Below are 13,517 nucleotides of genomic sequence, written 5' to 3'. Positions count from 1 at the left end.
TGTCCATCTTGCATAATTTCTCTGGAATGACCAAATTGTCACAATCATCCAGAGTAGATAACACCTCCTTAAGCAGTGCGCGGAGATGTTCTAATTTAAATTTAAATGTCACAACATCAGGTTCAGCTTGATGAGAAATTTTTCCTGAATCTGAAATTTCTCCTCAGACAAAACCTCCCTCATGGCCCTTCAGATTGGTGTGAGGGTATGACAGAACAATTATCATCAGCGTCCTCTTGCTCTTCAGTGTTTAAAACAGAGCAATCGCGCTTTCTCTGATAAGTAGGCATTTTGGATAAAAGATTTGCTATGGAGTTATCCATTACAGCCGTTAATTGTTGCATGGTAATAAGTATTGGCGCACTAGATGTACTAGGGGCCTCCTGTGGGCAAAACTGGTGTAGACACAGTAGGAGATGATGTAGTATCATGTTTACTCCCCTCATTTGAGGAATCATCTTGGGCAATATCATTATTGTGGCAGTACTGTCCTTACTTTGTTTGGACGCTATGGCACAATTATCACATAAATTTAAATGGGGAGACACATTGGCTTTCATACATATAGAACATAGCTTATCTGAAGGTACAGACATGTTAAACAGGCTTAAACTTGTCAACAAAGCACAAAAAACGTTTTAAAATAAAACCGTTACTGTCACTTTAAATTTCAAACAGAAAACACTTTATTACTGAATATGTGAAAAAGTATGAAGGAATTGTTCAAAATTACCAAAATTTCACCACAGTGTCTTAAAGCCTTAAAAGTATTGCACACCAAATTTCAGAGCTTTAACCCTTAAAATAACGGAACCGGAGCCGTTTTTCAATTTAACCCCTATACAGTCCCAGATATAGTCTTTGCGACCCAACCAAGCCCAGAGGGGAATACGATACCAAATGACGCCTTCTAAAGCTTTTTCAGAGTTCTTAGATCCTCACACATGCATCTGCATGCCTGCTCTCAAAAAACAACTGCGCATTAATGGCGCGAAAATGAGGCTCAGTCTATGACTAGAAAGGCCCCCTGACTGAAAAAGGTGTCCAATACAGTGCCTGCCGTTTTATAAACGTTCCCCAAGATTATAAATGCCAATTATTAGCCTAAATCTGAATAATATGCACAAATAAAGCAATCGATTTAGCCCATAAAAATGTCTACCAGTTTTTTAGCCCATATAAGCCCTTTATTCTGTTTGTTTTGACTAAGAAAATGGCTTACCGGTCCCCATGAGGGGAAATGACAGCCTTCCAGCATTACACAGTCTTGTTAGAAATATGGCTAGTCATACCTTAAGCAGAAAAGTCTGCTAACTGTTTCCCCCAACTGAAGTTACTTCATCTCAACAGTCCTATGTGGAAACAGCAATCGATTTTAGTTACTGTCTGCTAAAATCATCTTCCTCTTACAAACAGAAATCTTCATCCTTTTCTGTTTCAGAGTAAATAGTACATACCAGCACTATTTTAAAATAACAAACACTTGATAGAAGAATAAAAACTACATTTAAACACCAAAAAACTCTTAACCATCTCCGTGGAGATGTTGCCTGTGCAACGGCAAAGAGAATGACTGGGGTGGGCGGAGCCTAGGAGGGATCATGTGACCAGCTTTGCTGGGACTCTTTGCCATTTCCTGTTGGGGAAGAGAATATCCCACAAGTAAGGATGACGCCGTGGACCGGACACACCAATGTTGGAGAAATTTACATTTCACTTGTGTTGTGAAAATACCTTTTAATCTTGACAGCCGCTCCAGCTTCCCCTGGTCGTCGCAAGCCTCTTCCTACGTCAGAAATAACGGATCGGCCATCCTCCAATCACGGCTTCCCTCCCGGGGGAATCAGTGTCTGATTCAACGCCGTGATTGGAGGAAGCCGGATTCCTCATTTTAGACCCAGGAAGAGGCTTTGCGACGGGCGGAGGAAGCGATGCAGCAGCTGTCAAGATTAAAAGACACGAGTGAAATGTAAATTTTTATGAATTAAAGTGCCCCTGTTTTTAATCTATTTTTTAAAAACCGGGCACTTTATCATAAAAATTTACATTCACTTTAACTTCTCCGCCACTTTTTAGGTTGATTGACGGTCCCTGCTGTTGGCATTTAGCAAGTTCAAGCGGACATGATTCGCTGCTCGCCTTTTCATAAATCTACCCCTTTTTCCCAAAGACAATTCAAATTAAATGTTTAAAACATTTATTTTGTATAGAGATATTTTGCAACACAGTGCTTAACTCCTGATGTACACTATAAAATGTTACTTTAATACTCTGTAATGTATTACTTCTATGGTCTTTTAAATTGCTGCTTTGCACTGGAAACCCAGAAAGAGTTCTCACTTACTTGCTGTGGCTGTCTCACAAACAAAGGTAATCAGTTCATCTTCAATTTTCTTGAAAGCATCAAAGTCATCAACAAAGAAAACATGCCTTTCACTGGGCTTGCTGCCAATGTTAACTAACTCTGCATAATCTGCATCCGCCACACCAATAGCAAAAATGCTGAAACCTGGGAAGGAAAGAGGAAATTAATCAGAATGCCATTTACATGCCGTGCCCAATACACTCTGTTTAATTTTACCTTATTTGAACTTAAAGGGAGATGACACTCAAATTTTTGTCCCTTCTAAAAATCACTCACAATCTCTGGGATTTTTCTAGACCTTGTATTGTAATGTAGGAGTCTCTGTTTCACATAACTAATACTACATAGCAACATAAACATTTGTCAAGATACAATTTGTGTTTCTAATTTTTTTTTAATGGCCTCACCGTATAGACGAGATGTCTTAGAATATCTCACCTGAGCAACGAGGTTTTGAATATCAGGCCCTGAGAAAGACATGGGTGAGCAAGTGAATGTGGGTGCACAAACCCACGCATTATTCCAATTAGCGCTCCATTATTGGACAATTGGAAATGTCCAGCATTAGTCCAGAGCATTGCTGCTGTCCAGCTAGGGAAGTGCATTGTCACTGGAGCTGACTTTTTATTGCCTTTGTTGGGGTTAAACACATTGGGCCAGATTAAGAGTGAAGTGCAAACATTTGCACGCAAGCAATATCGGGTTTTTATGATTGTTTGCGCACAGGTTAAATTGCGCTGGTATTACAAGTTGAAAGTAAACGTGAATGCATTCAAGCTAGATTTACGCTAGAATAATTACCGCGTTCCCAGAGCTCTGGTTAACTGTTTCACAAAACAAAAAGTCTCACAAAACACATAAAAAATATATTACAAAAGTACAGTTACACTCATAATAAGACCATCTAATAAAAACTATTCAAAAAAATATTGCACACAAAAGTTATAAAGGCTCAAAGATATGAGATCTCAGGCAAGTCAAAGGGCTTTAACATAAAGAAACATACATATGTGTATACATCTCTAAATATGTATGTATATATATGTGTGTGTGTGTACAGATGTATTAATTAATTTATATGTGTATATATGTATTTATATGTATATCTATGTATTTACAAACATATATACACATTTAAACACATAAATACATATGTGTACATATATATTGACATATATACAGTATATAAGTGCAGTAGAGCCCTTTGCAGTTAAGTAGATGAAAACATAAAAAAAAAATATTTATGAAATATTCATATTTAATAAAGGTTTTAACTGTGTATTTACTGTAAATATTTCTTATTCCAATGTTCTACACATAGCAGAATATGTTCTATGTATTTCTAAATAGATATTCCTATATATATATCTGTGTATATCTATACCTATATATAATCATATATATACATATGTGTGTGTATAGATATACAGTATATTGTACCAAAATACAATCAGATATATATGGAAATATGTATTTATGAATAAATTGAACATATTCTGCAATGTTCAGAACATTGGAATGTAAAATATGCATATTCTCATGTTGGTTTAGCGCACATGAGGATATGCGATCGGGTTTGACCGAGAGGTGGGTTTTAGGTTTTTTCCCCATTGACTTCTTTGGAGTAATATGTGAATGCGCACGCAACATTGTAATATTGGCTTTTTTTGCGCGTCGGGTTAGCACAAGCAAGATAACTTTTTACTTTCAACTTGTAATACCAGCACAACCAGACGAGCAAAAAAAGTTTTCTTCTAGCGCAATTAATAAATTTATAAATATCACTCCACTTGTAATCTAGCCCATAATTCTTTGCACATAAAAGTGTAATAATAAAATGCTTTGTCACATTAGAGCATTTTATTATTACTTTTGATTTTACTTTAAAAATTGTCATAGGTGATACCCTAGATGTTTGTTCCTCTGGGGATTATCTCAATTTACTGACAGATATTTTTGAATGTCAGTAAATTGGTCAAAAAAGTAATAGTCTTGCTCTTACAATAAGGCATTTTCTGATTTAACAATTTGTATCAGTTAGATTACCTAAAATAAAAGTATTCTCATGGGATCGTGGCACTAAAATTCAAATACTTAACCTCTTAAGGACATGTGACGGAATTTTTCCGTCATAAAACAATTGAGCAAACTGAAAGCTGTGTCCTTAAAGGGTTAAATATAATAATGATAATATTTTTGTGCTTTAATGGTTTGAACTCCAATCGTCAATCTAGCCATAAAAATAATTGTGTGAATGCCGTATGAATAACATTATTTATAAATGACCATAAGGAATCATAGCAACAGAAGGATATAATTGTCCTCCATAGGACTTTTCAACAAATGAAAGAACGGAAAGAGATTTAACACTGATAACATAAGACGCATAAGAGTTTGCATTTTGGAAGTGCTATATATTATTAAATGGCACAAGACTTGGTGAAACAGATGGAAAAGCATTTAGGTTCATATAGACAAAAAACTAAAGAATAGTGCTTAATGCCACACAGCAACTTCTTAAGCAAATACAAGGTAAGAAAGCATATGATGAAGGGAAAGAAAACTTCAGTTTGCCCCTAAATAAATTGCGGGTAATACCTTGCCTTGAGTAGGGAGTGCAGTTGTGGGGACCAGTTATTACAAACTAGAACTGCAAGAAGGACTATAAAATCAATATGGGATTATAGAATTTAAGCTATGAGGAGAGTTTGCCAAACTGGACCTGGTGAAAAGAGGCGCTTGGAATGTGATATGATCATTTCATATAAATATATTTATGGCCCATTTACAGAAGTTGATGGATCACTGTTTATTCAAAGATAATTGTTTTGGCAAGAGGCTACACTTGAAGGCTACAGCCAGAGGAGATTTAAGCTCCAGTAACTTAATTACAACCAACCTCTAGGACTATGTCTCAGAAGGAAGCAATTGCTTATAAAGGCTGTGACATCCTGCAAGCGATGCAGCGCGAGGCGAAGCAGCTGCTTCGCTCCGCGTTGCATCGCTTCTGAAGATCAAATATTTCATCTCTGAGCATTCAGCTACGCGACCTGATGCAGCAGAGTGCTCAGAGATGAAAAGGCAGGACACACTGAGCGCGCACATCCGCATCTACACACTGCGTGTCGCTCCGCTTGCAGTGTGTCACAGCCTTTAAACAAATACGTTTAAAAGGGACTTTTATTTTCTGCTTAAAAGGGTTTTTTTTTTTCAAAATTAAACTTTCATGATTCAGATAGAGCAATTTTAAGCAACTTTCTAATTTGCTCCTATTATCATTTTTTCTTCATTCTCTTGCTATCTTTATTTGAAAAAGCAAGAATTTAAGCATAGGAGCCGGACCATTTTTGGTTCAGCACCTGGGTAGCACTTTCTGATTGGTGTCTAAATGTAGCCACCAATGAGCAAGCACTATCCAGGTGCTGAACTAAAAATTGTCTCCTAAGCTTACATTCAAATAAAGATACCAAGAGAACGAAGAAAAATTGATAAATAGGAGTAAATTAGAAAGTTCCTTAAAACTGCATGCTCTATCTGAATCATGAAAGTTACATTTTGACTGGACTATTCCTTTAACTTGGATATTTGTTATAAATACAGGGAGCAAAGATTATTATTTGTGAAGACTGAAATTGATGAAGATTTTATGTTCTTAGAAATCTAGCTTGTTACATCCTTCTAAAAGCACTCATATACATGTACCAAACAATAAAATGCCTTAAAGGTACATGAAACCCAAGATTTTTCTTTAATGATTCAGATAGAGCATATCATTTTAAACGCTATTTACTTCCAATATTAAATTTGCTTCACTCTCTTGGTATCCTTTGCTGAAGCAGCAGAAATGCACACCTGGGAGATAGCTGAACCAATGACAATAGAACAAAGAACATTTGATAATATAAGTAAATTAGAAAGTTGTTTATAATTGCATGCTCCATTTGAAACATGAAAGAAAAAATTGGGTTCAATGTCCCTTTAAAAATAAATTGTAAAGAGAGAGAGAGAGCGCAGCAGTGAGGTAGTAACGATGATTTGCAGCATTAAATCACGCAATTTTACTATTTTATGTCACGTCTATTTCCAATGCATTATAGAAAATGTTCCATTCACGTCAAGAAGAAGATTAACCAATTGCAATAAAAATGTATCTTACCTTCTAGTTGCATAACTTTGGCAATATTATTGACTTCATCTTGAGATCTTCCGTCTGTAATCACCACTAAAACTCTTGGGACTCCCTTCCTCATTCCAGATTCCATAGTAAATATGTCATCTTTAACATGCTTGATGGCTCTGCCTATATGAATAAAAATACAATTATCAAAAATATAATATAAAAAGCATAAATATTGGGTACTCCCTAAATGTAATTTAATATGCAGTTGGACGAGGTACATATATTTTTTCAGCATAAAAACAAAATGTCACCATTTTATGTCTCATATGATTATTTTTGACGCAGCTGTGAAATTCTTGTGCATCTTGCTGTTGCTTCATTTATGCATAGGTTTACAGCCACTGACATTATAAATTCATGTGAGTCACAGGGGCCAAATCATCAAGATCCGAAATTGTCCGCCTGCTCTGAGGCGGTGGACAGAAATCAACCCAATCAAATATGATCGGGTTGATTGACACCCCCTGCTAGCGGCCGATTGCCTGCAAATTTGCAGGGGGAGGTATTGCACAAGCAGTTCTGGTGAACTGCTTGTGCAATGATAAATGCTGAGAGCGTATGCTGTCGACATTTATCGATGTGCAGCGAACATGATACGCTACATCGTATCATGTCCGCTCGCACTTTGATAAATATGCCCCACAGTCACTTTTGCTCATTATTTTGGAGTAGCTTCCTAGGGGCCAATTTATCAAGCCCCGTATGGGCCCCAAAGCCTCTGTTTCCGCACAAGCCTTCAGGAAACAGGAGTTAGGAAGCACCGCTGACCGCTGCTCCTTAGCTCATCCGCCATCTCTAAAGGGGCGGAAAGCAATCAGCATGATCGGATACAATCGGGTTGATTGACACCCCCTGCTAGCGGCTAATTGCCCGCGAATCTGCAGGGGGCAGCATTGCACAAGTTTTTCACTAGAAACGCTTGTGCAATGATAAATGCCGACAGTGTATGCTGTCGGCATTTATCGATGTGCGGCTAACATGACCAGCTACAACACTATAATAAATCATCCCCCTAGTGCGTGATTCTACTTCATTGTTGCTGAATTTTCATTGCTGACTTTGTTCTGTCTGACTACTCTTAAGGTTGCTGATTCTCTTGGATGCATCTGATGTGGCAAACCTTTGCATTGCTTCTGACCTCTTTTCTAGATTATTGTCAGTACTGATTTTGCCTGATCTGTTGCTAACCTAGCCTAGGTAACTCAGTAGTAAGCAATGATAATAATATAGATGCATGATTTTGAGGATTTATAGATAGATAGACTGGCAAATTGAACTAATAAAAAAGCTACCCTGCATTAGGATATTACACAGTATGCACACACCTATGTATAGACTGGCTGATAGGGCCCCCTAGCACTTGGGCTCTGGTGTCAATGCACCTATTGGACCAATGGTAGTTTCACCCCTGACTAAATTCACTAAACACTAAGAGCTCCATGTACTAAACTATGGGTGGACAATGTTCCTGACTTGGGAACTTATCCACCTGCATTCACGGCAGACAGGAAGAGGACACGTCTGTTGCTTGCCCACATGTATAATTGCATAAGTACTTCCTTGTGCAATGCCATTCCTTGCTCTTGTGCAAGACCAGGATTTATAAATTACCCTGAATGAAGATTTTTGAGGTGTTTTATCTCTGCCACCTCGGGTAAGAAGCAGAGTTCAGGTGATTTGTACATGGTTTTACATATATGGTTTTATTAAAATATATAGTCCAAAAGCATTTGCTTTCTCATATTAAATCTTATTTTTACTTCTCTATATTGACAATGGTTTCTTATTGTGGATATGAATTATTGGCAGAAACCATAACAGGAGATAGCCAATATATTTCTCATACCTGTTTTGGTATTCCCTCCTTTATATGAAATCTTTCGAATAGCATCCAGCAGTGATTCTTTATTTGTGTATGAGTTTAGTTTAAACTCTGTTCTTGCATCATCACTATACTGCGCAATGCCCACCTGAGAAAAAGACAGGATTATTAACATAAATGTGTTACATACAGTGGCATATTTAAGTTTGGTGCTACCTTAGGCACTCAAAACTCTGCTGCCCCCTCCCCCCCCAAAGGTTTTAGGACTCTTTTGGCCATAATATTTTTTTGGCGAGGGTGTAACTTGACTTTTTTCATGGCATTTCCAAAGTAATTGTTCATGTTCTAATGTGTTCGTGTGTGTATATATGTGTTTGTGTATGGTTGTGTGTGTGTAGTGTGCAATGCGTGTGTGTATATGTGTGTGTGTGTTGTGTGTATATGGTGAGTGTGAGTGTCTGTGTATAGTGTGCAAGTGTAGTGCAGTGTGCATGTATGTGTGGGTGTAGTGACTATGTGTGTATATGGTGAGTGTGTGTGTGTAGTGTGCGTGTTTGTATGTGTATAGTGTGCGTGTGTATGTATGAGTGTGTGTATATGCTGAGTGTGTGTGTCTGTGTGTAGTGTGTAGTGTGCATGTGTGTATGCGTATAGTGTGCGCATGTGTGTGTATTAATGTGTGTGTGTATAAGGTGAGTGTGTGTCTCTGTGTGTAGTGTGCAGTGTTTGTGTAGTGCAGTGTGTCTGTTTGTATGGTGAGTGTATGTGTGTGTGTGTGTGTGTATGTGTAGTGTGCATGTGTGTATGCATATAGTGTGCGCATGTGTGTGTATTAATGTGTGTGTGTATAAGGTGAGTGTGTGTCTTGTGTGTAGTATGCAGTGTTTGTGTAGTGCAGTGTGTGTGTGTGTGTGTGTGTGTGGTGAGATGATGTGTATGTGTAGTGTGGAGTGTGCATGTGTAGTGCAGTGTGTGTGTAGTGAGACTCTAAATGTGCTGCCCCCCTCCCAAATCTGCTGCCTTGTTTGCCTAGGCCAAAATAAGCTCTGGTTACATACATTACATACATTACACACCAGTTTGTCATACGTAAAACACATGCCAGGTGCTGATTTATTTTCATCTTTTAGTATACCTAGGTAGCTGGTGATTATTGGCTACACATATATGCCTCTTGTCATTTGCTCACCAGATTTTGTTTAGGTAGGTCCTAGTAGTACATTACTGCATTGGAGCTGACTTTAACTTTGTGATCAACTTATTTGCAGGGGTAAACCACAATATGGTTGATTCCTATCTTTCTGATTTTTTTTCTGATGTTGGAAAAACTGTAATGGACGTTATTTTTTGTCAACAAAGTGATCACAATTTAATTTCAAACACAGCCGAGAACACACGCAAGGTTTAATCTCCATTTTCCCACAATGGCACTCTGAAATGCCTATAATGGATGCTGATCATTGATATAAAAAATGAGTTAATAGGTTTAATGGAGTATGCATGTGTGTTTTGTAATTTGATAGAGTAGTCTTTATGATAAGTGTTAAACAATCTGAATAGCATGTATATGGGTATGATGGGTATACTGAGCATGTGTGATCAATTATGTTTTTTAAACTTAATAGTATTTTTTTTTTAATGAAATTATTAAAAAAAAAATATTTTGCATTTTGGCGAGATATACATCTAAAATCAAGAAAAACACAGTGGAACATTAATTTCCATAAGAAGAAAAAAGCTGCAATTTAGTTACAGGGTTTTAAAGATAGTCCAAAGTTACAGAAATCATTGTACAAACCAAGTTTACAAAACCCACTGTACAAACCATGATTTCCAAACCTCTCTCACTGTACAGAACAAGTTTCTCCTTGCAGGATTTCTATTACTGCACGAAGATTGCACTTTTAAACAAGCAATGCTGAATGGGAAATACTTAAATCCTGATAGCGATAAAGCGGTTCTCAAGCGAAACGTTCATACAGAAAAGAACATTGTACCTTACAATTTCAAATCTGTGAGTATGAAAATACAATAGTATTAAGAGTGCGATTGCTAAACACCATTTCTTGATGCTGCGATCATGATTTGTATTTTCTCGCGTTGCATGCAGATCTTGTTAGCTATACAAAGATATCACGTAAATGCTTATTTAATAATATAAATATGTACATGTTTGTCCTTCCCACTACTCAGGGACTACACAATAGTTCTAAATATGGGTTTAAAGAAGCTAGAACATATATATTCATATATACATGTAAAATGGTGTCTGTGGCCATTTCAAAGTATATTGCACATATGCAAGGTAATTGTATTAGAATTTGTGCACTGAATTTAATGTGCCAATTTTGATGCCAAACTAAAGGGCAAAACACGTGGTCGGGAGGATTGTGATTGCTAAAACCATTGCTGTGCATGATTTGTATGAATGATTTTACCGCTATCTGGTCATATCCAATCCAATTTTTTTCCATTACGGAAATGCTTTTATAATTTGTATTGTGATCACTAAGAACTTGGGAAAACACTAATCAAGAGCCAAAAAACTGGATTGGAAGAATTGGAATTAACTCCATTGTTATATGACCACCTGAGCAGAAACTTCTTAGATCTCCTTCGTTTTCATTTTTAATGTTAATAAACTTAATGAATTTTATGCATTAATTGGACTTTAGACTTTTTCTTTTTTGATGAATGAATATGGCATGTAGGTTAAATTTGTGTTGCTACATTTGTATTCACCACTCATCTGCTTCATTACCTGTAGCTGATTTAGAGCTATCAACCTAAAAGGCAGGAAAATCAAAACGTATGTGATGCTTAATAGCTTTAACCCCTAGATGATGTTAGAATGTTGCATGCCATCCTTAAAGCGCTAGGCTTAAACGACTTTAGAACGGAATGGAACGGAATGGAAAGTTAATGGAAAATCCTAGCATTGTAGGCAGTCCCCCATGATACAATACCGGTGTTGAAATCATGTGATAGCATTTCCTTTTTGAAGTAAATGTTTACATCCATTTTCCACCAGCATGAAGGGGTTAAGGAAAATATTCAATAAAGAATAGTGCACAAAAGCATTGTTCAGCAGTGCATATTAATTACTTAATTTGGGCCAGAATACAAGTGGCACGCTATTTAGCACTTTCGCTCGAGCATAAACTTTGCTACAAGTAAGCTTTTTGTGTGAGTCAGGTAGCAGGCATCTTACAAGTTAAAAGTCAAAAGTTTGCATGTGAGCGAAACCTAATGTGCGCTAACCAAAGGACTTTGCAATATCGCGACAGTACTAACGTATCACCAAAGACTTCAATGGACAGTGCAAAATATAAATATATATATTACTATATATATATATATATATATATATATATATATATATATATATATATATATCTGTGTATACCTATACCTGTATAACTATTCCTATAGATATATAGGTATAGACATCTATTTTACATTAACAGTATGATATATATATATACTGTATATATATATATATATATATATATATATATATATATATATATTTAATAATAAAAAGTAAAAAAAAAAAAATCTGTGTGACGAACAAAGGAATGTAAGATATGCGTAAAGGGATTTTTTTTTTGCACTTGTCGGGGTCAGCGCACATGAAGAATTATTAACCTTTAAGTGCGTTCTTAAAATATTAAAAAAAATGAATAATAATTATTAAACATTATTATAGATAGTGTAAAATCAATATATATATATATATATATATATATATATATATATATATATATATATATATATATATATATATATATATATATATATATTATGGATTATTTAGAATTTTATACAGTATGCATATGTATAATAATTTTTAATAAATATTATTTTTTTTTATATTTTAAGATTAGTAATTCTTCATGTGCACTAACCCAACACCGCATTAGACCTATAGCACAAAATACTAATTATGTTACGCATATTTTACATTCATATGTTCTTCACATAGAATGTTTTTTAAATTTTATTATTAAATATATTTTTCTATATATATATCTGATAATGTTAATGTAAAATAGATATACAGGTATAGGTATGTACATATATATATATATATATATATATATGCATATATATTTACAATAAAAACAACATTCCAGTAAGTAAAGAACATTGGAATGAGAAATATGTACAGTATATATACAGTAAAACATATGCACACACGTTTATAAATATATATATATATATATATATATATATATATACTGTATATATATAAAAATACATAAACACACATATTTAGATATGTATATGTGTGTATATATACATTATAGCCTATTGCAGTCAAAAACCATATACCTTTTAACCCTTATAACTTTTCTTTTTAATATTTATATGAATAATTTTAATCAGATAGTGTTTATATGAGTGAAACTGTAATTTTCAATATATTTATTGAAATGTTGTTGTTAGTTCAACTTTTTTAACGCACTACCATCTAATCAAGGTATTCAGTCGCTCTAACCCGATGAGCATAACATATGAGTGCGCTCTTGTAGTTGTGTTTACTTTCAACTTGTAATACAAGAGATATTTCTGTTGCGTGCCTAAAAATGATATTGCTCACATGCAACAGTTAGCGCACCACTTGTAATGTAGTCCTTAATCAGTAGTGCTTTCTAGATAAGTTGCAGAAGAAGAGCAGAGCTCAGTGGCTTTGCCAGAGGAGGCAATAGCCCTCCCAGCATAATGGCTTTCCCCTATATCTGTGATCACCCCTGGTTTTGCGGTTATCATCCTAACCACGCCCCAACCCCACAGACCCTGCCCATGACACATGTGGCCCCACCTATGACACACCCAGTCTATCCCTCCTGTTGTGGCACTGCTCTCAAAACTCTTGTGGACCTCCAGGAAGTGCCCCATATGCGATTTCTCAAGTGACGCCACTGGTTGATTTGAAAGTTTTACTGTAGAGAATGTATACTTTAAGAGCTTTGCATGTAAATTACTGTTAAATAACCCTTTACCTGTGTTCCATCAGGGCCAATCTCATCAAGAGCTCCTGCAGTGCTGTATAAGAAGCGAGTCACTTTGTGGAAATTGTCATCACCAATACTCCAAGAACCATCCATAAGAAATACCAAATCAGCCCTGGCAGCTTTACACACTGT

General features: G+C 35.8%; 1 protein-coding gene across 3 annotated transcripts in view; it reads right to left on the bottom strand.

The window, feature by feature from the left end:
• COL14A1 (collagen type XIV alpha 1 chain) overlaps positions 1–13,517 on the bottom strand; it is a 251,509-nt gene that overhangs the window by 81,192 nt on the left and 156,800 nt on the right. For all 3 annotated transcript variants that reach the window (XM_053715323.1, XM_053715321.1, XM_053715322.1), the window contains 4 exons: positions 13,374–13,513; positions 8,392–8,515; positions 6,522–6,665; positions 2,345–2,509 (listed from right to left, as the gene is read on the bottom strand). In XM_053715323.1, the coding sequence (XP_053571298.1) occupies positions 2,345–2,509; positions 6,522–6,665; positions 8,392–8,515; positions 13,374–13,513 (573 nt within the window). The remainder of the gene's footprint in view (positions 1–2,344; positions 2,510–6,521; positions 6,666–8,391; positions 8,516–13,373; positions 13,514–13,517) is intronic.

Source organism: Bombina bombina, chromosome 5 (genome assembly GCF_027579735.1).
Source record: "Bombina bombina isolate aBomBom1 chromosome 5, aBomBom1.pri, whole genome shotgun sequence".
NCBI lineage: Eukaryota > Metazoa > Chordata > Amphibia > Anura > Bombinatoridae > Bombina > Bombina bombina.
The sequence above is the reverse complement of the archived record's forward strand: the minus strand, read 5'-3'. Positions and strand labels throughout refer to the sequence as shown.